This window comes from Phyllostomus hastatus, unplaced genomic scaffold (assembly GCF_019186645.2).
Source record: "Phyllostomus hastatus isolate PE091 unplaced genomic scaffold, TTU_PhHast_1.1 phas_contig_948, whole genome shotgun sequence".
NCBI classification, from domain to species: Eukaryota; Metazoa; Chordata; class Mammalia; order Chiroptera; family Phyllostomidae; genus Phyllostomus; species Phyllostomus hastatus.
This window is the reverse complement of record NW_025333993.1, coordinates 490424-515513: the sequence shown is the minus strand read 5'-3', so window position 1 is coordinate 515513 and position 25090 is coordinate 490424. Positions and strand designations below refer to the sequence as shown.

Below are 25090 nucleotides of genomic sequence, written 5' to 3'. Positions count from 1 at the left end.
GAATTCTTAAAGGATATGATTTCTGATATACACATATCTGTGCATTTCTGTCAGGTGAAATTGTCCAGAATCCTAAAAGGGTCTGTGACCCACAAAGAAAAGAACCTCTATTTTAGTTTTCACATAAAATATGATATTGGGTCTAAATTTAAAATATATATACTTTATAATCTTAATCCAACACGTTTGTTGTGAAGTTTTTCCTTGTTTTTTTTTTTAATCAGTAATAGGCATTTGGGGGCTCTATTAAAGCAGAAAATGATTTCCTATTTTCTATAGTAAAGTGACTTACATCAATATATTCCCTAGTGTTGCATCATTGTATTTTTATTGTAACTAAATCTTTGTTCTGGTCTAGTGGTCCTTAATATACTACTGGATTTTATTTTCTAAGATTAATTAAAATTTTTGTAGAACTTCTTTTTGGGATTTCTTTTGTCAACTTTTGGTCTCGAGTTTTGCCACGTTTAAAAATGAATTGAAAAGAAGCTTATAATTTTATGTCCTGAAGCAGATTAAATAGCAGATATGTGTTTGTCCTAGAAGATGCAAAGGAATCATTCAAAAGCTGCCTGGGCAAGAGCCTTTGGGGATATACTTCCTTCCAGTGTGTCCATTCCTTCTAGAACAGAGTCTAGCCAATTCATCACCTCTCCTCAAAATTTTTCCAGAAAATAGTCTTTCACATGCACTAGCTCAGAGCTGCATGTGGTATGGCTGTTAAAAACAAACAGCCACAAAAACCTCCCTCATATATTATATTATTTTACTTATTCTTAAATTTGTATATTTTCATATTTGTATTTATGATTAGACTTGCTAAAAAATTTTTTCTATTTTATTGTCCTTTTCAAAGAGTCAGCTCTTAGATCTATTTTTTATTCTAGTCTGAGTACTTTTTAATCAATTGATTTATTTTTTATTATTTTCTCTCTCTTGCTTTCCTGAGACTTATCTTGTTCCTTTTCTTTGTCTCTAGTTACTTCAACTACATGCCTAACTTGTTATGATAATTTCTCATTTTATAACATGAAGTATCTACGGCTATACATTTTCCTCTGATTATAGCTTTGGCTTTCTCATGTTTGTTTTTATGTGTAACAATTCTCATTGTTATTAATTTCTATGTAGTTTTTATAAAACTGAATTTTTTAATTTTCAGGTGTTTTGATTTTTTCCTTTGTCTTATCAGTGGCTGGTTGTGCATTGCAACTCAGAGAATTTGATCTGTACAATTCCCACTTAAAAAAAATAAATTAAAGCTTTCCTTGTAGCATACTCTAGGAGCAAGTTTTGTAAAAAAAATTTTAAATATATATATTCCTACCCTGACTGGTTTAGCTGAGTGGGTTGGGTGTCATCCTGCAAATCAAAAGGTCGCCAATTCAATTCCCAGTCAGGGCACATGCCTGGGTTGTGGGCCGGCCCTGGGTTGGAAGTATGCTAGAGGCAACTGATCGATGTTTCTCTCATGCATCTATGTTTTCCTACCTCTCTTTCTCTTTCTCCCCCCTTCTCTCTAAAAATAAGTAAATAAAATTTAAAAAAAAAATACCATATTTTTAGGACTATAAGATGCACCGGACCATAAGACACACCTGGGTTTTAGAGGCAGAAAATAGGAAAAAATTTTTGAAGCAAAAAGTGTGGTAAAATATTTAATAACCTGTGACCCCACTCCACAGCTGCCCCACCCCCACAGCGAACCAGGTAAGCTACATTTGGACTATAAGATGCACCCCCTTTTCCTCCCAAATTTGGGGAAGTCCGAAAAATATGGTATATATTTCTTACTTCTAGGCTTCAAAGACATAAATAGGTAATTAATATGTATGTGTTTTATTCACATTATCCAAATCCTTTATGTTTAAAAAATACATATTCCTGCCCTGGCTGGTATGGCTCAGTGGATTGAGTGCCGGCCTGCAAACCAAAGGGTTACCGGTTTGATTCCCAGTCAGGGCACATGCCTGGGTTGCGAGCCGGGTCCCGAGTTGGGGGCATGCGAGAAGCAACCACACATTGATGCTTCTCTCCATTTCTTTCTCCCTCCCTTCCCCTCTCTCTCAAAATAAATAAATAAAATCTTTAAAATGCACATGTATATATATTCCCTATTTGTTACTCTCAAAGTTTCATAAAAATGGACATTCAGATTCTATATTTTGTGTATCTGATCTGTCAACAACTTAAAAAGGTGAGTTTGTCTTCTACCAGAAGACTAACGTTTGTAAGTTTTTCTTCAGTTTTTTAGATGTTGCTTTACACAGTTTATATCATGACATTGAGTACATAAAGACTTATAACTAGACTGCAGCCTGTGTCTGTCCCTTGGCCCCATCCCTCACTCTTCTGTGGTAAGTGCTACCCAGTCTCACACAGCACTGCCCCTTTTCTCCCACCTGCGCCCACCTGTCCCCACTCACTGTCTCTGCACCACCTGTGACACTCACCTTAAAGTGTGGCTCTCATAGACGCCGTTGGCATGGGCTCCATTTCTCTGTCCAACTGCGGAAGGTTTCTCTTTAACAGGAGAGTTTAAGCCATTCACGTTTATTGTCACAACGGATCTATGTCATTTTTCGGGCATTGAATTTTATGCTTCCTGACTCCTTTTCTCTTCATTTTCTACATTTCGTGGTATTTCTCAAGTTTCTTTGCCTTTTTATTTATTCTGTTATCTGAATAAATTCCTTGCAGATTTTTTTTTAACAATGGTATGTAGGTAGTGCAGATCTGAGCCCATTTTCACTTGAGACTTGGATTCTTGTACATGAAAGATAAATGGACTGGGAAGACATTGTTGGTGCATTTTGTTTTTCTCAAAATTCCAAAGTTACTGTCTCATGGCCTTCTGTCTACAATGCTGTGGGGAGTTTGATGTCTCTAATAGTTATCTATTGCTACATGATAAATTGCCTCAAAACTCAGTGATTTAAAGCAAGAAGCATTTACTGTCTCATAATTTATGTGGTTCAGGAATTTAAGAGGGGCTTGACTGGGTGGTTCCAGCTCAAGGGCCCTTAGGAGGCGCAGCCATGGTCTGTATTGGCCAGGGTCATGGTCATGTGACGCCCTGACTGGGACGCAGGATATGCCTACAAGATGGCTCACTCCCCCAGCTGTTAGCTGAAGGCCTCGGTTCCTCCTCTCAAGGGTTTCTGCCAAGGCTGCTTGAGAGTGTTTCTGGGGCTTTGAGAGGCAGCTGGGGGCTGCAGGGGTCCCCACCAGAAGAGCCAAGCCATGTCCCTTCCCCACCTTCCCACAGACAGTCCTCATTCCTCTCACATCTGGTCCCCAAAGCCCAGCCTCACCACCCTGCCCTGGCCTCCAGGTGCTCTTCCAGGCTGTGCAGCTGCAGGGTGGGCCTGGCAGAGGGCAGCAAGGGGCAGGGAAAGCTCACGTCTGTGGAAACACGCCTGGGCACAGTGAATGGCTCTGGGGAAGGTACCCCAACTCCGAGCACCCACTGCCTGCCAGCCTCCAGGCCTGTCTGGGTCTTGGCCCCTATATTCCATCCCAGAGGCCATTTTCCCTAACTGGTCAGTGTGGGGTCATTTAAGCGATGGAATCAAGTACCAAGGCCCACCCCCAACCCTGGCCGGTCCCTCTATCACCCGTCCCCTGATGTTTCTCCTCCCAGTCAGCCCAAGCTGACCTCTCTGCCCTGCCCCCCACCAGCACACCCCCTGCCCTGTCCATGCTGCTCTGTTCTCACAATGTGGTCAACTGGTCAATCTGCCTGTCTTCCAGACCCAGCCTCCAGGGTGGGAACAATGGGGAACGAGCTAATCCCACCCAGAACTGAGCCCAAAGCTGGTGCTCTCTGCACCCCCTAGTCATTTGTGGCCCCCACCTGAGTCCCTGAGCCCCATGCTGGCTGACCCACTGTGTGTGCCACCCCCACCACCTGGGGAGGAGGGCTTCCCCAGGAGGGAGAGAAGGGCACTGTCTGCAGCAGCCACTCCTCCCTGTTGCAGGACGTCAGGGACCACGGGTGCTGCCAAGATGCTCCGAGGCTCCTGTTCTGCCCTCCTGCTCTGGGGGCTCCTGGGGGCTGTGCACGCCCAGCAGCAGCAGCTCGTCATCGCGCCCGAAACTTCAGAGAGAAGCACCTGTCCAGGTACAGCCTCGGGGGCTGGGGCTCCTGTGGTAAGCAGAGGGCAGAGCAGGGACAGCTGGTGGGGAGCCAGGGCCCTGCGTGCAGGTGTGGCCGGTGTGAGGCAGAGCCCAGGACCGCCCACGTGCACAGGGTCCCAGGACAGCCCGTCGCAGGCCCCCGGTGTGCAGCCGAGTGACTCCTCCCGTGTCCCCCAGAGAAAGCCGACTGCCCCGTCAACGTGTACTTTGTGCTGGACACCTCGGAGAGCGTCACCATGCAGTCCCCCACTGACAGCCTGCTCTACCACATGCAGCAGTTTGTGCCACAGTTCATCAGCCAGCTGCAGGACGAGCTGTACCTGGACCAGGTGGCCCTGAGCTGGCGCTACGGTGGCCTGCACTTCTCCGACCAGGTGGAGGTGTTCAGCCAGCCAGGCAGCGACCGGGCCTCTTTCATCAAGGGCCTGCAGGGCATCCGCTCCTTCCGCCGCGGCACCTTTACCGACTGTGCACTGGCCAACATGACCAGGCAGGTCCAGCAGCAGGGGACCAAGGACGCGGTCAACTTCGCCGTGGTCATCACCGACGGCCACGTCACTGGCAGCCCGTGCGGTGGCATCAAGCTGCAGGCCGAGCGGGCCCGCGAAGAAGGCATCCGGCTCTTCGCTGTGGCCCCGAACCGGAACCTGAACGAGCAGGGCTTGCGTGAAATCGCCAGCTCGCCCCACGAGCTCTACCGCAGCAACTACGCCACCATGCGGCCGGACTCCACCGAGATCGACCAGGACACCATCAACCGCATCATCAAGGTCATGGTGAGCAGCCCTTGGCATCCCATCCTCCCAAGGCCACCGTCAACCCACCAGCGTGGGGTGGAGGGTGGGCTCAGGAGCCCTGGGACCTGACCACTGGGCATCAGCCTCAGTTTACCCTCTGTGACTGAGGTAGGCCTGGTCAAGGTCCCGCCTGCTCCGATACCCTGGCTTCCCTGCCAGATGCGGAGCAGCCCCGATCTCCAGCTCGTGGCTAACCAAGGTTTCTCTCTGTCTTTTCTGCAGAAACATGAGGCCTATGGAGAGGTGAGAGGCATTTCTGTCCCTGCCAGCCCTGCCGGGTGTGCCCTGGGCCCTCTGAGGCGCTGACCCAGCAGAGATTATACACTTCGCCTTGCCAGCCCCCTGGCACTTCCTGGGCGCCCGGGAGAGAGACCCCTCTGCTCCATGTAGGGCCTGAGACTCTTGGGTTTGGTACGATGGCTTCCGGTCCAAACCAGGCTGTTTGGACCCAGGAGGTCAACGTTAGGGTCATCCACCAAGCACACGCCAAGTGGGTGAGCATTGAGGCTGAGGGTGGCCTCCTGGACTGACAAGCTCCGTGCCCCTGAGCTAGGTCAGGTGGCCAGTGGGATGCCCAGCACGGGATGTGTGGCCCCGGGTCCCTGACATCACCCCATCCCCCCGCCATGCCCGTGCACCCAGCTCCAGCTCACAGGCGGGGAGGGAGCGTTTCCCACTCGGCAAGGCTCCTGCCGGCACACCCTCCCCGGGACAGCAGAGCAGCGTGACACGCAAGCATGGGGGTGCCTAGCTGACTGCTCTTTCGTCCTTGCTGCCGTTAGTCACCACTCAGCCCAGCCTCGGTTCCCAAAGCTGGACTACAGCATGTATAGACCCCCGCCCTGGTGGGCACCTCCTGACTCTGGCCCTTTATCCAGCCCCGTGCTCGGGGTGGCCTACCCCCAGCAGGCTGGGGGCCTGGGCAGCATCCTCCCTCCCCCACAGCTGGACTCTTCATGCTGCCCTCACGCTGCCCCTTGCTTCTTATTTCAGTGCTACAAGGTGAGCTGTCTGGAGATCCCCGGGCCCCCTGGCCCCAAAGGCTACCGCGGACAGAAGGTAAGCTACTTGGCCCACCCTGGAGTCTGCCCTGCTGGGAAGCCCCCAGACTCTCTTGAACTATGAGTTTCGGGCCAGCTACACTTCGACGGGTTCAACACTTCTGACCCTGGAGAAACTAAAGCTCCATTTGATCGACTTCCTTTTAAGTGACATTTTGAGGAAAGTAGAGACATTTTTTACAGATTTTATTTATTTATTTTTAGAGAGGGAAGGGAGGGGTAGAGAGAGAGAGAGAGAGAAACATCAATGTGCAGTTGCTGGGGGTCATGGCCTGCAACCCAGGCATGTGCCCTGACTGGGAATCGAACCTGTGACACTTTGGTTCGCAGCCCGAGTTCAATCCACTGAGCTACACCAGCCAGGGCAAAAGTAGAGACATTTTTGAAATTAACATTTGCCATTAAAACGTTCTTCTAAAGCCAACAAGTCAGTATCTCGGACGGCGTGAGGGTGGGTGCTGCCCAGGCCGGTGCGGGATCGGAGCCACTGCTGCGGAGAGGCCTGGTGGGCGCCCCACCTGGGGTCAGAGCTCAGAGAAAGGCCAAAACAGGCCCGGGACTGACAGAGGTCAGGATTCTCTGAGGTCTGAGGTCAGAGGTCAGGGCCACTGACCGTGCTCTGGGACATCCTGATGTGGCGTTGCCGTTGTCGCCTGGGCGGGACCAGCAGCCAAGCCACGCTGACACCGAGACCGTCACTCTTCCACCTCCCAGGAGCCAGTGATAGGGTCCCTGATGGCCTACCCTGCCCCTCCCTGCCTCAACTTACCCCTTTTCCGTTGTCTGTTTTTAGGGCGCCAAGGGCAACATGGGTGAGCCTGGAGAGCCCGGACAGAAAGGACGGCAGGTACGTGTCCTCCCACCCAGCCCCGAGGCCCCTGCTCTCCAGGCTGGAATTATTACACCCATGGCCCCTTGTTCTTCCGCAGGGGGACCCAGGCATTGAAGGCCCCATCGGATTCCCAGGACCCAAGGCAAGTTGCGCCCAGCCCAGCTCGGATGGCTGGGGACACTGGGGACAAGCCAAGGGCTGCCTGGCTCCAGGTGGGACCAGCCCAAAGGACCAGGATGTCTCTGGCCCAGCCCGCCTCCCCTCCCCTACCTCAAGGAAGTGAAGCACCTCAGCATTTTGAGTGTTGTCCCCAACCCAAACGTCTATCCCAAGCCCCAGTCACGTCTCCCTACCCGAGGCTGGTGACCACTGCCCCCTCTGGTGACCTGCTGGGTCACACACATACTCCCCGCCATAATGCTGCTTTTCTTTCCTTCCGACCTCAGGGCGTTCCTGGCTTCAAAGGAGAGAAGGTGAGAGTCCAGCTCCCAGTGGCCAGACTCCACTTGGCGTCTGCTTGAGCCTCAGCCCAGACTCCCCACAGCATCCTGGGCAAGCCTGCAGTTCCTGCTGGGGCCACTAGATGGCTTCGTGCTGCGGTGGCCTTGTTCTGGGGTCCTTCTGGCCTCGTGTTTGGCCAAGGGGAGACCTGGACCCCTCAGGTGGGGGGTCTGCAATGCTGCAGACCTGAGCTCACAGCCTCACTTTCCTTCTGCACAGGGAGAATTTGGAGCTGACGGGCGGAAGGTAAGCCGCGTGTTGGGCCGGGTGGGCAGGGCACCCTACCTTCCTGCTCCTTGCCGAGGGATGACGGTCGGGGCTGACAGGAGTCCCCTCTCCCTTCTCCCTCCAGGGTGCCTCCGGCCTGCCCGGCAAGAACGGGACCGATGGACAGAAGGTAGAGTGCTCCCCCCAGGGCTGCAGCCCAGGCCGGCGGGGTGGGGGGTGGGGGGGGATTGTGCACAGCACAAGCGTCTCTCAGGCTCCCGGCTCCTTCCCTGGGGCCTGGCCTCTCCCCAGTGCGTGGCTGCAGCAGTCCCAGTCGGTGCCTGTGCTGCGGACGCAGGACAAATGGGGCCATTGCAAGCGCAGGAATGGACGCTTGCTTCTGAAAACCAAGGCACAGCTTTGCAGGAACTTTCCAGTCTGTCCTGCACAACCCCATACTGGCCTGAGTGGCAGTTCACACACGTACACACAAGTACACAAACATCTCATGCATGCACTCACCCATGCACACACATCGGCACACAGGCATGCACACACATGGAGGAGATGCTCTAGACACTTGTGCCACAGCCATTCTCCTGCTCCCACAGCCATGCCACCGTGACAGTCAAGCCGTTAAAACACACAGTAGCACACGTGTGTACCCAGTGCTCATAGGCTGGCACGGACTGCGCCTGTACCTATCACATTGTCACATTTACACCTGCCATCGGTGCACCCTCCCCTGTCTCTCACCCCTGACACACCTGCTCCCCTCTCCTGTTTCAGGGCAAGCTGGGGCGCATCGGGCCTCCTGGCTGCAAGGGAGACGCCGGGAGTCGGGTGAGCACGGCTCGGGCTCCTCTTTGCATTGACGTTGAAACCCTGAGTGGGCGCCAGGTGGGGGCGGGGAAGCCGGGAGTCCCTGCGCTTGGTTTCTGTCTTCGGCCCTGCCCTGCCCATCCCTGCCGCTGCCCAGGGACCAGACTGGGTTGGGGGTCACAACAGGATGGAATGGCCTCAGGGCAGCTGTCCCCAGAGTCCTGGCAGCTCAGCTCTGAGGTTCATCTGGTCATCCCGCCCAGGTCTGGCGGGTTCTGGCCACCGAGACCCAGGTGGAGCATGCAATCCAGAGGATGTGGGCAGGGGGGAGAGGGGCTGGTCACCATCCCCATGTCAGCGGGCCTTGAGCTAGTGGGGAAACCCCAAGTGCAGCTCTCAGTAAGAGACCCAGACAGCTTCATTCCCCATTTTCTCACAGGGCCCCGATGGCTACCCAGGGGACGCAGGTAGCCCTGGGGAACCTGGAGACCAGGGTGCCAAGGTAGGTGGCCTAGCCCATGGGGCGGCGGCCAGAGCAGACCAAGAGTGTGCTCTGCCAACGTGGTGGGGGAGGCGCGTGACCCCAGCCCCTCCAGAGTCCTGCCCCTGGCCCACCTCCAAGGGATGAGAGGCTGATTTCTCCAAACCCTTCCAGGGGGACCCTGGCCGCCCTGGACGCAGAGGGCCCCCAGGAGACGACGGGGCCAAGGGAAGCAAGGCAAGTGCCCCTGGGGGGGTCCCCGTTTTCCTGTCCCGGCCACACACCGCAGTGCCCACTGGGCCAACAGAAGTGGGGGGCAGGACGGAGAGCAGGCACCCTCGCCAGCCCCACACCTGAGCAAGCGACCAGCCTCTCTGTCCTGCGGCTGGGTGACGGAGCACTGACTCCCCAAGTCACACCCGGTCCCACCTGACCAAGTAAGGTCAAGCCTGCTCATGTGGCCCGGGCCACCCCACCTGGCTGAGTGGTCACCTCCCCACAGGGCTATCCAGGCAACAGCGGAGCCCCAGGAAGCTCTGGCGTGAAAGGAGCCAAAGGCGGGCCCGGGCCTCGAGGACGCAAAGGCGAGCCCGTGAGTCCACACGTCTCAGGCCCCCAAGCCCAGGGTCCAGAGCACTGCCTGCCCAGCCCCTCCTGGCCTGTGCCCTGCTTGGGCCCCTCTGAGCCTGAGGGTCCCCAGGGTGCCTCCACATGCCCCTTGCAGAGGAGGAAAGGGTCAGCCACGCCCCTGCCGGCCATCCGGTGCCCATGAAGTGGCCCAGCATCCCCACCTTGCCCTCCTGCAGGACACCCCTGAGAGCTGAACGTAGGCCCAGGCACACACTCTGTGGGTCCAACATAAGCTTCCTCGTGTCACCAGGCCAGCCCCGGGGTGCCCCACCATGGGGCAGGAGGGGCCCAGTCCCAGGGCTGGTCCTCCAGGAGGTGCGTGCCGAGGCCCGGCCCGGCCTGAAAGTGAGCTGAGCTGCTGCACCGATAGCCAGTGCGAGCCAGGGCCCAGTCACATCAGCTGAAAGGCGACCTGAACTGACAGCTGACCAGGAGACCCCTCCCCACACCGTTTTCTAAATCTATGGCTAGGATCACATCAACCGGGCAGAGGATGAGGGTCTAGGCTGAGGCCCTCTCGAGGGGCTTCCGGACCCCAAAACGAGAGTCCCTGTGGGTGGAGAAGAGTGTGGGGTCCCCCTGCGGCCCCCACCCACACATCCACTCTCTGCAGGGGCGCAGGGGAGACCCTGGAGCCAAGGGCGGCCCGGGCAGCGATGGCCGCAAAGGCGAGAAGGTGAGTGTCTGTGCCTGGGAAGCGCGGGTGCTGTCGCTGCGCCCGCCTCTGTGCCAGGCTCCCACCGCGGTGCTGACAGGCCCACAGCAAGAGAGAGCAGCAGTGACCCCAGGGCCTCTCAGTGGGGACACTCCCTGAAAGGGCTGGGGACGCGAGAGGCAGCCGGGGCGTCCCCACCTGCACTGCCTGCGGAGGAACCCGGGTGGGGCTCGGCCAGGTCCGTGTGCCCAGCGCACAGCTGTGAGGGCTGCCAGCTGCTCCGTCCTCAGGCTCCCGCCACACGCACACGCTCCTGCAGCGGGGCAGGGTGTCCTGTCTTTGGGGCAGGACCGCAGGTTCCTGTGCGTGTGGGTGAAGGGCTGAGGGGGGTCCCCTCCTGCGGGAGCGGGTGGTGGTCCTGCCTGAGCTGCAAGAGGCTGCTGTTCCGACATCACCTCCACAACCTGGGGTCCTCTCCAGAAAGGGTGGCGCCCTCCTGCTGCACCTCCTCCCACACACCCCAGATAACTGGGCTCTCCTCTCACAGGGTGACCCTGGCTCCGAGGGGCCCCGGGGCCTGGCTGGGGAGATCGGCAGCAAAGGAGCCAAGGTAAGTGGGGGGCAAGCGGCATCCAGCACCCTGGCCGGAGGGGGCTGAGCCTGGAACCCCTGCCCTTCCCCTGACCTTCCCTCCCTGCAGCCCCTGCCCGGGCTGCTGTGGTCAGGGCTGAGGACCGAGGCCACGCCCAGGACGGTGGCAGCTGCCCCCCACCCTTCAATGTCTGCAGTGGTGATGACAGGGTCTCTGAGGTGCCCTTTCTTTCCAGGGAGACCGAGGCCTGCCTGGACCCAGAGGTCCCCAGGGGGCTCTGGGGGAGCCCGGGAAGCAGGTCAGTGGCAAAACACCTGGGAGGGGCCCGAGGCTCTGGGGCTCAGGCCCCGGTCTGTCCGTCAGCCTCACCATCTAATTCCCCCGCCCTGTAGTGCCACCTGGGTTCTCCTGTCCTCGGCAGGACACTGTCCCCATGACAAACTCAGGCAGTGGGGCAAGGGACAAGGGTCCCCGTGCACCTCACATCCTGGTCCTGCCCTGAATGGTCCAGCTTCACCAGGTGGGGGTGGGGGTGAGCAGGAAGCAGCGGGCGTGGTGGTGGGGGGGTGCTGGGAGCCCCGAGGGGGCACGTGGAAGAGGAGGAGCCAGGCAGTGACGCTCAGGCCGGCAAGGCAGTGTGGCCTGGTGGTCAGAGCTGCACACAGTCAGTCTGTCTGCACCAACCCCGGTCTTTCTCTCCGCCCGCAGGGATCTCAGGGAGACCCCGGTGACGCCGGCCCCCGTGGAGACTCGGGACAGCCTGGCCCGAAGGTACGCCCCCTCCCGGTCTGGCCGGGCTACAGCGGTGGGGGCGGGGCCGTTTTCAGCTCAGGAGGGAGGCTGCCTGCAGTGTGCCTACCAGCCCTCAGTGTGGGGGGCCGGCAGGAGCTGGGCAGCCACTGTAGTTCTCACCCTGTGGGGGAGCATGCCCTCCCCAAAGCCCAGCCCCACCGGCCCTCCGTCCGTGCTGACTGTTTGTGTTTCCCACCGGACCTGCCCTGGTGGGCCCACCCCTCCTCCAGGGAGACCCCGGCAGGCCTGGAATCAGCTACCCAGGACCCCGAGGAGCACCTGTAAGTCCTGGCCTAGGATGGGAGCCTCGGGGAAGGGCAGGCATCTCCGGGAAGGCCCTGAAGGTTCCCACTGGTTCCCTGGAGCACCTTCGTCCTGGGGTTCAGGGTGCAGAGGGGGCACAACCTCGGGGGCAGACGCAAGTCCCCCAGGAACTGTCAGGAGACAGTGCGGGCACATTCGCCCACAGGTTGTGACGGCGGCGGAGACTACCACGAGGGAAGGGAGGGGGTGCAGAAAACCCACAGGTCCCCAGCTGTGTCCCCGGGGTTAGCGCATCGGCTCTCAGGGGTCTGTGCCCTGTAACTCCCACCCCTCCTTTCTTCCAGGGAGACAAAGGCGAGCCAGGCTCACCTGGCCCCGAGGTACGTGGGGCCCCTCTGCACGCACCTGGGGTGGCCCCTGCTCTGCTTCCCGTGGCTGGAGCGCCATGCCCCTCACCTCATGCTTGGCCACCAGCAGCTGCCCCTGCTGAGTGCTGAGTGCTGAGGGTGGCAGCCAGCCGGCGAGTATAGTCTCTGCCAAACCCAAACCTGGGTCCCCCGAGATGGCCTGTGCTCTTGCCGTCTAACCGAGCCCGAGAGCCAGGCACGGGTCCTCCCGTCCCAAAGCACGCCCTGTCCCCAGTGGACTCCGCAGACTCGCCGAGGGCCTGGGGCGGCCGGGTGGGGGCGAGCAGAGCTCCCCCGCAGATGTCCCCTCCGCCGGCCTAACCTGTGTGCCCTGTGTCCCAGGGGGGCAGAGGCGACTTCGGAGTGAAAGGAGCACCGGGGCTGAAAGGAGAAAAGGGCGAAACTGTAAGTGTCCTCCCCGTCCCTCCTCGTCCCTCCTCACCTCTCTTCACTCCTCCCCCTCCCTCCCTCCCCCTCCTTCCTCCCCACCTCTGTCTCCTCCCCTCTCCGCCCCGCTCCTTCTCTCTCTCTCTCTCTCTCTCTCCTTGTCCCGGAAACCAGGGGCTGTGCAGGGACCACCTCGGTGTTTGCTGAGCCCATTTGTCCTTCTTCTTCTTCTCAGGCAGACCCTGGTCCCCCTGGTGAGCCAGGCCCTCGGGGGGCCAGAGGAGACCCGGGACCTGAGGTAGGTCAGCCGCCGGTCCATGTGGCCTTCACGCCGTAGCTCCTGGGCCAGGCAGGCCAGCACACACCCGGCACCACAGGGCTCTGCGCCTGTGGTAGAAGTGCGGGGTCAGGGTGCAGGGACCCTGCCCGGCCTCACGTGACAGCAGTCACCTCTCACTGTCGTCCTTCCTCCTCCAGGGAGAGCCCGGCCCCCCCGGAGACCCCGGCCTCACGGTAGGTGTCACCCAGGGGTGATATCCTGGTCCTTCCTCCTAAAACCGAAAAAGCTAGGGCAGCAAGGGCAATGTCAAAGGGCAAGGTCAGCAGGAGTGGGGTTAGTGCAAGGTCAGAGGGCAAGGTCAGCATGGGTGAGTTAGGGTTAGGTCAGCAGGGGGAGGTCAGAGGCAAGGGGAGCAGGGCCACCGACTCTCCCTGCAGCAGCACCCCAGCTCCCTCCGGGTTCGCTGTCCTAGCTGGGGTGACCCCTGTGTTGCAGGAGTGCGACGTCATGACCTACATTCGGGAGACGTGTGGGTGCTGTGGTGAGTCTCAGCCCCGCAGGGTGATGCTGCTGGGCTGCCCCGGGCTGTCGCCGGGGTGTCGGGGTCATCGTCCGAGTCCCACCCTCCCCCCGTGGGATCATTCCCCATGGTGCACTTGGCTGTGCACCCCGTGGTCTGGGGGCACGCCCCGGTCCCGGGTCAGCACACACAGCCACCGCCCCCCGCCGGCCCGCAGACTGTGAGAAGAGGTGCGGCGCCCTGGACGTGGTGTTCGTCATCGACAGCTCGGAGAGCATCGGCTACACCAACTTCACGCTGGAGAAGAACTTCGTCATCAACGTGGTCAACAGGCTGGGGGCCATGGCCAAGGACCCCAAGTCCGAGACAGGTCGGCCACACCCTCAGGGGCAGGGGCGGGAGACCAGCGGGCAGGGCGTTCTGGGATCCGGTCCTGGGAGGGACGTTAGTGTGGTCCAGGGTCCCCAGGTCCCCACTTGCGGGTGGCGGGTGCGGGCGGTGACACGGCCCAGGCCAGCCCCTCACGCCCGCCCACGGCCACCACGCAGGGACCCGCGTCGGCGTGGTGCAGTACAGCCACGAGGGCACCTTCGAGGCCATCCAGCTGGACGACGAGCGCATCGACTCGCTGTCCAGCTTCAAGGAGGCCGTCAAGAAACTCGAGTGGATCGCAGGCGGCACCTGGACGCCCTCGGCCCTCAAGTTCGCCTACAACAAGCTGATCAAGGAGAGCCGGCGCAAGAAGACCCGCGTGTTCGCGGTGGTCATCACGGACGGCCGGCATGACCCCCGGGACGACGACCTCAACCTGCGGGCGCTGTGCAACCACGATGTCACCGTGACGGCCATCGGCATCGGGGACATGTTCCACGAGAAGCACGAGAGCGAGAACCTCAACTCCATCGCGTGTGACAAGCCCCAGCAGGTGCGCAACATGACACTCTTCTCCGACCTGGTGGCCGAGAAGTTCATCGACGACATGGAGGACGTCCTGTGCCCCGGTGAGCGGCAGCAGGGCCTCGCACCTCCCCCGCCCGTCAGCCCGTGTCCCTGCAGGAGGGGAGGGGACCTCTCCGGGGGGGAGTGGCCGGGGCGTCAGTGGGCCGCCGAGGAAGCCCAGCCCCCTCTGGACAGCAGAGCCTGACCGGGACCCCCGGCTTCCTTTCCTCTCTCCTAGACCCCCAGATCGTGTGCCCGGACCTTCCCTGCCAAACAGGTAACATGCAGAGCCACTGAGTGCCCCTCCCTAGACTAGCGGTGACCGGGGCCCAGAGGGCCTCACAGGGAAGTGCACCGTGGGGCCCCTCCTTAGTGAGAAGCCCTCCGACTGGAATCTCAGCCCAGAGCCCTGGGTTTCTCAGCCCCCCGGGCCCCAGCAGGTCTGAGGAGGGGCCCTGGAGGGCTCAGCCGGCTCCAGCGGCCCACCCACCTGGCACATGCAGGGCGCGGGTGCTGCGGGCCTGGCCCTGCTCTTGGTGCCCACGTGCTCAGGCCTGGTGGTCTCCTCTGCCCGAGAGAGACAGACACGCAGGGCCATACCCACCCCCATCCCACCCCCCACCCCTCACCCTCCTCCAACCCCACCAGCCGCCCCAGGCAGAAGCCCAGGAGCCAGTAAACAAACGGCTAATTTAAAACCTTCTGGGAGGTGAAGTGTGTACAGCCACAGGTGGCTGGAGACCTGGGGTGCACAGAGGCTATCTCTGATGCACCTTCCAAGGGCGAGGGACCTGCCAGAGGAGGCAAGGGGCAGGACAGCACTGTCACTCTTCTGGGACCGAGCTGACACCTCTGCAGCTGCATGGGCACTGGGACCACAGCGCCCGCTCGGGTGTCCCAGGGGTGGCAGGAGCTGAGCCCCTGGTGGCAAGCCATGTGTCGCCCCCACCGTGGGCCCAGGAACCATTGCGGGCCCCTCCTGCTGAGTGACGGGCAACCGCCCAGGGCGCGTCGAGGTGAGGACCGGAGCTGGCTCTGAAAGGTGGGGCTGCCGTGGACGGCACGGGCTGGCCGTGCTGGCCGGTCCGCAGAGGACACCCATGTCTGCACCTGAGGCCGGCGTTCCTGGGCCTGTGTGCGGGCTCCTAGCCAGTGGCCGGGGCTACCGAGCGGGTTCAAAGGTGCTGAGGTACCTTTGGTAAGGAATGTGTTGAGCCGGGGACCAGGGTCCCCACTTATCCTGACAGAGAACTTCCAAGGGAATGCTCCTTGAAGTTGTTGCTGTGGGGTCACCCCAGAGACTGCCTGGGCCTGGGGTCTCCAGAGTCGGCTGAGGACAGCCGTGTGGTGGCCAGAGCCATCCCAAACCCTAGATGCTTGCTGCCCAAGGGCTCCGCCCCTCCTGAGTCAAGGGGGCCGGGCTCCCCACTGAGACCCAGTGAGCCCACCGGCTGTGTCCCGCCCCCAGGGCGCCCCAGTCCTTCGGGGGTGGGTCCCACAGTAACTGTGGCCCCACTAGGGGAGAAACCAGACCCCACACCCCAGTGCCCGGCATCCTCACCCCGCCCTGACCTCACTGTCGTTCCGAGGTAGCTGAGGTTCTTTGTAGCTGCTCCTGACCAAGCCGCGGAAGGTCTCTCCACCCCTCGAAGCCCCCCGCCCCGCGGATGAGTGGGCTTTGTCAGATGGCGTGTCTGGGGCTGGTGATGTGACCGCGAGGTGGTCCTTCAGCCTGTTGGTGTGCCGGACGCGGTAGTGGGTTTTCCAGTGTTGAACCGGCCTTGCAGACCAGGGGCAAACCTCGCGTGGTTGTGAAGTGTGTTTTCTCTATTGTTGGATTTGATTTGCTGATTCTTGTTGATTTTTGTATCTGCTCATGGAGAGATCTCCGGCCGTGGTTCCCTTTCCTGTGATGCCCTTGTCTGGTTTCTGAGTCAGAGTAACGCTGGCCCCTGGGACTGTGACCTTGCTTGCCCTGAGCCCCGAGGACCTGGCAGAGAAAGGGAACGGGCCCCTGGAAGGCCCTTCCCTGAGCTGTCTTTACTGCCTCCCCCCAAACTCAAAGGCTCACCCTCCCGTCAGGAAGTAGAAATTTCCAAGTACAACAGACACTGGGACCAGAGAGAAGAGAGCAGACGTGACCTCAGAATGTGCTGTGACTGGCAGAGACTGCCCTGTGGGAATGCAGGCTGGGCGCCTCTTCAGTGTTTCGGGGCTGCAAACAGGCACTGGTGGGCAGGTTGGCGGGGGTGCCACCACCTCTGGCATGGCCCCACCCACCCAGAGGCCCAGCCACGCCTGGGCTTGGACCAGGCCGGGGGATAGCTTGACTGTGTCAGAACCACGAGAGTGTCCCAGAGGAACAAAGCTGGACTCCAGGTGAAGGCGGCAAAGGCAGGTTTCACTCTGAGATCGCCACCGCAGGAGAGAGGGGGCCCAGGGGAGCCTGAGCGCAGCGTCCCCCAGACAAAGGCAGGGGACTCTCTAAGGGCTGGCGCACTGAAGGAAAGGCACCGAGGGCATGGGGGTGGGGGTCCGTGTGACCAGCCACCTGGGTTTGCTGACGATTGTGTACCCAGGGGGGACGCAGACTCCTCAGCCCTGCGGGGCAGGCAGCGGTGGTGTGGGTTGGGGCACGGTGCCCACAGACACGAGGCTGGACCTCCAGGGGCCTGGGGGAGAAGGCAGGGGCATCCCCGAGTGTTTGCCGTGTTTGCCGTGTTTGCCGCTCCCGGGTCCTTGAGGGGACAGCTCTGGGTGGGTGAAAATGTACGTCTCGAAGGGCAGAGAAGGTTTTATAACTGCAGGCTTTCGAAAGTAACAGTTCTGAGAGGGGCCCCATTGTCAGGTTCGGGCTGCAGCGCGCAGTGAGTTCTCCTGGCAACCTGGAGGACTGTGAGGAGCCGGGCTCCTCCCCCCGGGGTGGGCCGTGAGCGGTCAGCAGCCGTACTGGAGTCTGACCGGGTCGCAGGGCAGTGGTCTGAGTCGAGAGTCTGGTCGTTGTGCCTGAGGTCTGTGGGGACAAGAAGGCCTCCTGCTCTGTCTCCTCCGCACGTGCCCGGCTCCGCCCGGCCCCCAAAGCTCTGGCACTGCAGTGTCCCGTCTCCTCCTCCAGCCCCTGGCTGAGCCTCGGCCCTGCTCCTGGCTTTGGCCCTAACTCACCTCCAAGGAGAGAGGCCCGAGGAGGGCGGCTGGAGGCCCACTCACGCCGACCACGTCCCTGAAAGCCTTCTCTGGATGCCCCGCAGATGGACCGCGGCCTGGCGATGTGCCCCCGGTCACCTTCCTCCGCACGGAAGAGGGCCCGGACGCCTCCTTCCCCACGAGCATCCCCCAGATCCAACAGTTGCTAAACGCCACGGAGCTCACGCAGGACCCGGCTGCCTACTCCAGGCTGGTGGCCGTGCTGGTCTACACCGCTGAGCGGGCCAAGTTCGCCACAGGAGGCGAGCGGGAGGAATGGACGGAGCTGTTCATTGACACTTTTAAGCTGGTGCACAGGGACATTGTGGGTGACCCCGAGACCGCGCTGGCACTCTGCTGAAGCCTCGGGGCTACCCCAACAGGGCCAAGTTCGCCCCCCCGGGCTGCCTGCCATGTGCTGGGGGCTCTGACAACAGGAATCTCTCAGTCTGGAGGTCAGATCCCAAAACCAAGATGTCAGCAGGGCCAGGCTCCCTCTGGGGGCTCCAGGGAGGGTCCTCCTCCTGCCTCTCCTAGCTGCCTGCATGGTCACTTGGCCTCCCTTCTGTCACCTACCTTCCCTCTGCCTCCCTTATAAGGACCCAGGGGGCATTTAGGGCCAACCAGGTAACCCTGGACAATCTCCCATCTCAAAGTCTATAATTCAGTCCTATCTGCAAAGCCCTATTTCACCGTGTAAGGTCACATTCGCAAGCTTTGAGATTAGGATGTAAACATTTTGGGGGGACAGAATTCAGCTGACCCCACCACCCCAGTCTAGCTGAGCTGTCTCACACGTGTGAGGGTTGTTAAGAGTCACCCATTAAGGCAACCCTGTCAAAGCTGCTGGCCAACAGGCAGGGAAGGGACTACAGGCTCCACCTCCTTGTCCTCCACCTGCCCCATGCCCTCGGGGGACCCCAGAGGCACCCCATCTCAGAGGCATGCTCAGGGCCCCAGGGGCCTGCCCCCCAGAAGCCGGATTAATACAGAGGAGGCCTCACCCTGGGCTGGGTCCCCTGCACCCACTGCTGTCTGCACCCAGCCCAGTTCCCACAGGCAGGGTCCTACCTCCCAGCCGCACAGGCCCCCTGCCATGGGTGGGGGTCCATGGGGGGAAAGACGAGGACCAGCAGAGCCCTCCGACCACCTCAACAGCCCTGGCTCAGCCTCCGGCCTCTGTGCCCATGTTGCGGAAAACCTCCCGCAAACCGGCCTCTCCCCACACGTCCGCCTGCTTGTAGGGCTCGGGGCCAGAGCGCCCAGAGAGCATGTGCCTTTAAAGCAGAAGCTGCTCTTCGTTTGCACTGCCGTGAACATAAGCTACGTCCTTAATAAGCTCCTTAGAAAAGCATCCTTCCCATCCGCTGGCGCCCGGCACCTCGTGGTGCCACACCCGGGTCGGGGTGCCCTGTAGCTGCTGTGAGCACCTCTTACATGTTCTATAAAAGCTGAGAAACAAAGAATGTGAATGCCTGGCTCTGGTCGGTTGTGTGCTGGGGTGGCCTGTTGCTGGCTGGGGTGGCCTGCTCCTGGCTGGGGGCCGGCCCACAGCAGTTGCCTACCTGCGCAGGTGGGTGCCGTGGCGGAGTCAGGTCCTGGGCCGAGGCCCTTGGGCTTTGATGCTGTTGGTCAGAACCACCTTCCTAATGGGACCCCCGAGCAGTCGGCCCCAGAGATGGGCAGACCTGGGCCGTGAACAAGAGTCCTTTCCGGCCCATGTCCAGGAGGGGAGCCTACGGGGCTGGCTGAGGAGCTGGCCGAGATGGGAGGACCGGTCCCATCCCTGCCCAGCCCCAGCGGCAATAAGGGTTGAGGTCTGGAGCGAGGCGTTGAGGAAGAAGCCTGGCCCGGTGGCCCCGGTGTGTGGGGAGCGGGTTTCCAGGCTGTGCAAGTGCCCACAGCCCCCGGAGGCCCAGCCTCGGTCCTGGCTGCAGCCCGGCCCCCACGTTGTCCAGCATGTCCTTGTTGGTCAGCCATCCAGAAGGGGGCACAGGGTCTCTCCTCAGGCAGCAGTGAGACACCTAGGCTACTGCAGGGGTCTGGCCACACTTGTGCCCACTGCCCACCAAAGCCTTGTCCAGTCAGAGGGGACACAGGCTTCTTCTCTTTCCCATGCTCCAAGGGCCAGGAGAGATGTGGTCTGGCTGGGCCAGGCAGCTGTGGGGCAGGGGGCAGTGAGGGGGTCAGAGCCACAGGTGGGTCCTTGCGTCTGGGGGTTTTGGGGCCAGGTCCTCAAGAGGTCTTTTTACACAATTACAAACTTGATGACAGCCTCCGTGCCCCTCTCTGCCACCCCCACTCCCCGCCGGACTGCAGCCCTTCCGAGGGTCTCCAGTCCTTGGGCCAAGTGAAGGGGCTTTGCTGGCCCCTTCCTTCCTGGACGGCCTGGAGCAGGCACTGGGCAGGGACAGTGCTCGCAGGGTGGAAAGGGCCTTCCCTCCTCAGGTTTGGGGACATTTCCTGGTAGAGGCACAACCAGGAGAGATGGTGAGGGTCTGGGGAGATGACAGTGTGGGACACCAGGCCCCTGCCCAGGGGCTGGTGGCAGGGGGTGGGGGGACTCCCACAATGGTGACTCTGGTGCAGTGCCCCCAGCTGCAGGGTCCACGTTGCTCCAGTGGGTGGGTGGGCGCACAGAGAGACATGGTGCCAGGCGTCAGCTGGACCAGGATGGGGGTGCAGCCTGGCTGGGTTGTGGCAGGACCAGGGCGGAGCCAGCGGGGGCCGTGCCTGGGTCGCCCCTGCCCACCGCCCTTATTTCCCCCCAGAGCTGTATGTGGCCCAGTGCACCCAGCGGCCCGTGGACATCGTCTTCCTGCTGGACGGCTCCGAGCGACTGGGGGAGCAGAACTTCCACAAGGCCCAGCGCTTCGTGGAAGAGGTGTCCCGGCGGCTGACCCTGGCGCGCAGGGACGACGACCCACTCAACGCACGCATGGCGCTGCTGCAGTTCGGGGGCCCCAGCGAGCAGCAGGTGGCCTTCCCGCTGACCTCCAACCTGACGGTCATCCACGAGGCGCTGGAGAGTGCGCGCTACCTCAACTCCTTCTCCCACGTGGGCTCCGGCATCGTGCACGCCATCAACCAGGTGGTGCTCGGCACGCGGGCCGGGGCGCGCCGCCACGCCGAGCTGGCCTTCGTGTTCCTCACGGACGGCGTCACGGGCAACATCAGCCTGGACGAGGCGGTGCACTCCATGCGCAAGCAGAACGTGGTGCCCACTGTGGTGGCCGTGGGCAGCGACGTGGACATGGACGTGCTCTCCAAGATCAGCCTGGGCGACACGGCTGCCATCTTCCGTGAGAAGGACTATGACAGCCTGGCCCAGCCGGGCTTCTTCGACAGGTTCATCCGCTGGATCTGCTAGCGCGCCCCCACCCCATCCCGGCCTGCGGCCCCGCCCCACAGGCGCTGTCCTCCTGTCCGTGGTGCTACTCGGCTCCCGCCAAGAGAGCTCAGAATGCTGCAGACTCGATCTCTCCAGGTGTGGGTGTGAAGTCAGGAGTGGAGCACCCCCTGCCCCCAGGTCTTCGGGGGTCCTACAGCCCTGGGCACTGCTGCCCACGCCCCTCCTCTCTGTCCAGCGACGCCCTACTACCTACACCCTCCCCAGTCCCCGAGGCTTCCCGGGGCGTGCATCAGACCCTCACTGACAGGCCCTGTTTTCCCTTCAGCCCGGCCTCATCCCTGGACTCCCACCCGCCTTCCCAGCACCCTGCAAAGGCACTCTGCCACCCCTTAGCCCTGTACCCAGGTCTCCGCCTCACCTCTGGAGGTCACCTGCCTCCATCAGACACAGCTGTGACAGCAGGTCCTTCATGTCCCTGTATGCACACACCCCAGTCCAATAAAGGCTTTGAACCACCTGCCTGCTGGTCCCCAGCCTCCATGTGTCTGTGCCCACGAGGGGCTCCTGGGAGGCCAACCAGACTCCCAGCCCACATGCCCACGAGCCTTGATCACACTCCCAACCTCCTGCCCGCACTTACGTGGAGATGGTGCCTTCCTGACCACTCGTAGGAGCAAATGCCACCTCCAGCCCTGACTGTCCACACTATCCCAAAGCGCACAGACCGGACAGTCTTGTCAACCTTAAAATAGCCAGTCCTTTACTCCCAAAAATGGGTTTCTTTGGGAGTAGCAGAGTAGTTGCAATTCGGGACATGCAAACCATGGTAAACTTGTAGGCCAGTCTGGAGAACAAAGGAGGGGAGCCTTACTTTACAGAGAAAAAGGAGGACCTGGGAGGGGCAGTTATGGGCAGAAGCCCACTGGAGGAGAGTGAGAGTTCAGGTTGGTGGTAGCTTCTCATTGGCTGGGCTGTTGCTGGGCAAAGAGAAAAACTTCCTCCTGCCTGGGTAGTAAAATGGTCTAAAAGTAGCTTCTTCCTGCTGGAGTCTGCAGAGAGTAGTGGGGTGTGGGCATTGGGTGGTCCTGCAGAAGAACGCCCCCTTCAGAGATTCCTGCCCCAATTTTAATGAGTTTTCCTTTATTCATTTTCACAGCATCAACCATGAAATCCACACCTATCTAGTTAGCTTTGGGCTAAAAACAATGCTACTTGGTCAATGACATCTCCCTCTGTCCTTAAACTAGGGCCAAAGAGCTTAAAAATGTTTGTTGGTTTGCATGAGGCTACTTTGTGGTTATTTAGATGGACAGATTCTTTTTTTTTTCCCCTGGCAACCTCAGTGACTTCTTGTTCAGACTTCCAGGTCTTCAAGCCCACCCCTTGGGAAACGCCCCATTAAACCACTGGGGCCCATGCAGATGCTCCATTCTTGCTATTCCCAGTTTCCTGGGGCTGCCCTAACCACGGGCCCCAGGCTGGCGGCTGAGACAGCAGAAGTGGATCGTCTTAGTCTGGAGGCCCCAGCGCAGGCTCCGGGAAGGGTCTGCCCAGGCGTCCTCCAGGTTCAGGCTGCTCCTTGACTTGTCGGCGGCACCCCGATCTTCACGTGCTGTTCTCTCTGTGCATGTCTGTGCCCACAGCTCCCCTGCTCATGAGGACACCAGTCATTTGGGATTAGGACTCACCCTGCTCCAGCATGACCTCCTGTCACCCTAACTAATTACATCCGTACTGACTCTATTTCCAAATAAGGCCCCATTCTCAGGTACCAGGGGTTGTCACTTCAATGTGTGAGTTGGAGGGGACACCATTCAGCCCAGACCATGTTGTCACCTTGTTGGTTCCCTTGTGGGGCTGACTAATTCATCGGGAGGTACTTCCTCTTTGCTCATTGTCTGCCTACACAGCCTGCAGCTGGAGGCAGGGCTTCGAGCCAAGCATTTTCTCCTCCGATACCCCCTTTCCTCCACCACACAAAGAGCCATACAAACTGCCAGTAAGAGAAAGAGAAGACCCTGCGACCACCTGGAAGACTCAGACCACAGCATTCATGTCTGTGGACTTCCAGGGGTCGGAAGGGTGGTGGGAGGCACAGACTCCCCCACCTCCACATGGCTGCTGTCCTGCCCACCAGACCCCGCCCGGGGTCCCCTCTGCAAGAATAAGCACATCCGTCTCTCTGACATTGGCACGTGCATGTTCTGCCTTTGACCCTCAGGAGGCAAGAACATCTGTCCCTTTGGAAGGGACTTACAATACCCATGAGTGGGCAGTTGGGGTTCTTTGAGGGTGCCTCCCAGCTCTAAGCCCCACAGAGTGCTGGCCATGCTGGTGTCCACAAAGCTCTCCACCCAACCTCCCCAGAGGGCAAGGACGCCAACCCTCTCTTGGGACTGTCCTCTGAGCCCGACATCCCCACCCCTCAGCCCCTCGGGGACCCTCAGCCTCACTGCCTGTCATGTGTGATGTTGGAGTTAGTGTTCTATGATGGTTCCATACAGGAACCTTCACTTCATCATATACATGGGACTCCCTTGGACCCTCCACCATGGCCCCAGTTGGCAGGGCCCTGTGTTCTGCCTGCCTGTCCCCCCCGGCCCCATCTGGACATTATCCTGTCCCCTCAGAAGAATGAACATGAGTGAAGAGGACCCAGCAAAGACGAAGGGCCTGGACCGGCCATGCTCCTGTCTCTCGGAGTGGCACATGCCCTCACTAACATCCTCATTTCAACATTTTTTCGTCAATGTTCCCTCACCGGCACCCCCACATCCAAGTCCCCTGGGCTCCACCTGTGACTCCTACGGACCTGCTCACTCACAGGAACCACGGCGGTCCTGGGTGTTTTGTATGACGTAGTCCTCGAATGTTTGCTGCCACAAACGCACATTACGTAGGAGACACACAGTAAAGGTGTGAGGGATGCTCCCATGTCCCCAAACTGCTCCTTCCCGGCGGTAGCCACGTCGGGCACCTTCCGGGGCCAGGAGGCCGCCTCCGCAGGTGCGGCTGAGTCGGGAGACGGCGCCAGTAGAAAAGCAGGCAACACACATGAACATGCCTCAGAAAAGAAAATAGGGGATATTTAAGAAAATTACAGGATCTTCTAGCTTCTGACCAAGATGGAGGCATAGGCAGACACACTGTGCCTCCTCGCACAACCAAAAGAAGGACAACAACAAATTTAGAAACAAAAAACAACCAGAACTGACAGAAAATCGAACTGTATGCAAGTCCAACAACCAAGGAGTTAAAGAAGAAACACTCACCCAGACCGGTAGGAGGGGCGGAGAAGGGCAGCCAGGTAGAGAGGACTCGAGGCAAGGCGGTGGCTGGCCGATCAGGTGGTCCCACATTCATGTGCAGATAAACCAGGAGGAACAACTGGGGAGCGAGACAGACTGCACAAACCAGAGCCCCAGCGGGAAATAAAGCCTCAAAACACCTGTGGGGGTTGAGGCGGTAGTGGGAGAAACTCCAAGCCTCACAGGGGAGTTCGTTGGAGAGACCCACAGGGTCCTAAGACGTGCACAAACCACCCACCCGGGAGTCAGCACCAGAAGGGGCCAGTTTGCTTGTGGGTAGCAGGGGAAGTGACTGAAAACCAGGCAAGAGCAGAGCAAGCCGCATTGCTCCCTCTTCAACCCTTCCCCACATACAGCGTCACGACTCAGTCACATGAGTTGCCCCACCCTGCTAAACACCTAAGGCTCCACCCCTCACTATGTAACAGGCACATCAAGACAAAAAAAAAGGCTCAAACTAAAGAATAGATCAAAGCTCCAGAAAAAAACACAACTAAGCAATGAAGAGATAGCCAACCTATCAGATGCACAGTTCAAAACACTGGTGATCAGGATGCTCACAGAATTGGTTGAATATGGTCACAAATAGAGGAAGAAGTCAAGGCTATGCAAAGTGAAATAGAGGAAAATGCACAGGGAACCAACAATGACGGGAAGAAAACTGGGCCTCAAATCAATGGAGTGGACCAGAAGGAAGAAAGAAACATTCAACCAGAAAAGAATGAAGAAACAAGAATCCAAAAAAAAATGAGGAGAGGCTTAGGAACCTCCAAGACAACTTTAAACGTTCCAACATCCGAATCATAGGAGTGCCAGAAGGAGAAGAGGAAGAGCAACAAGTGGAAAAGTTACTTGAACAAATAATGAAGGAGAACTTCCCTAATCTGGCAAAGGAAATAGATTTCCAGGAAGTCCAGGAAGCTCAGAGAGTCCCAAAGAA

The 25090-nt window shown here is 59.2% G+C and overlaps 1 protein-coding gene across 2 annotated transcripts in view; it reads left to right on the top strand.

Annotated features, from left to right (window-relative positions):
• The window catches only part of COL6A2 (collagen type VI alpha 2 chain), a 31843-nt gene extending 10484 nt beyond the window's left edge, over window positions 1-21359 (top strand). Inside the window, exons 2-28 of one of the 2 annotated variants that reach the window (XM_045852436.1) lie at window positions 3981-4123; window positions 4318-4916; window positions 5160-5180; window positions 5931-5996; window positions 6792-6845; window positions 6928-6972; window positions 7277-7303; window positions 7551-7577; window positions 7684-7728; window positions 8328-8381; window positions 8800-8862; window positions 9016-9078; window positions 9344-9433; window positions 10085-10147; window positions 10674-10736; window positions 10954-11016; window positions 11427-11489; window positions 11741-11791; window positions 12119-12154; window positions 12524-12586; window positions 12804-12866; window positions 13046-13081; window positions 13344-13389; window positions 13586-13738; window positions 13917-14369; window positions 14546-14584; window positions 20262-21359. In XM_045852436.1, coding sequence (XP_045708392.1) covers window positions 4009-4123; window positions 4318-4916; window positions 5160-5180; window positions 5931-5996; window positions 6792-6845; window positions 6928-6972; window positions 7277-7303; window positions 7551-7577; window positions 7684-7728; window positions 8328-8381; window positions 8800-8862; window positions 9016-9078; window positions 9344-9433; window positions 10085-10147; window positions 10674-10736; window positions 10954-11016; window positions 11427-11489; window positions 11741-11791; window positions 12119-12154; window positions 12524-12586; window positions 12804-12866; window positions 13046-13081; window positions 13344-13389; window positions 13586-13738; window positions 13917-14369; window positions 14546-14584; window positions 20262-20860 — 3060 coding nt within the window. In that variant the 5' untranslated portion in view covers window positions 3981-4008 and the 3' untranslated portion in view covers window positions 20861-21359. Of the gene's footprint in view, window positions 1-3980; window positions 4124-4317; window positions 4917-5159; window positions 5181-5930; window positions 5997-6791; window positions 6846-6927; window positions 6973-7276; window positions 7304-7550; window positions 7578-7683; window positions 7729-8327; window positions 8382-8799; window positions 8863-9015; window positions 9079-9343; window positions 9434-10084; window positions 10148-10673; window positions 10737-10953; window positions 11017-11426; window positions 11490-11740; window positions 11792-12118; window positions 12155-12523; window positions 12587-12803; window positions 12867-13045; window positions 13082-13343; window positions 13390-13585; window positions 13739-13916; window positions 14370-14545; window positions 14585-17555; window positions 18969-20261 lie in introns of those variants that run through there. The other variant, XM_045852437.1, reaches the window with a different exon arrangement.
• Window positions 21360-25090: the final 3731 nt, after the last annotated feature.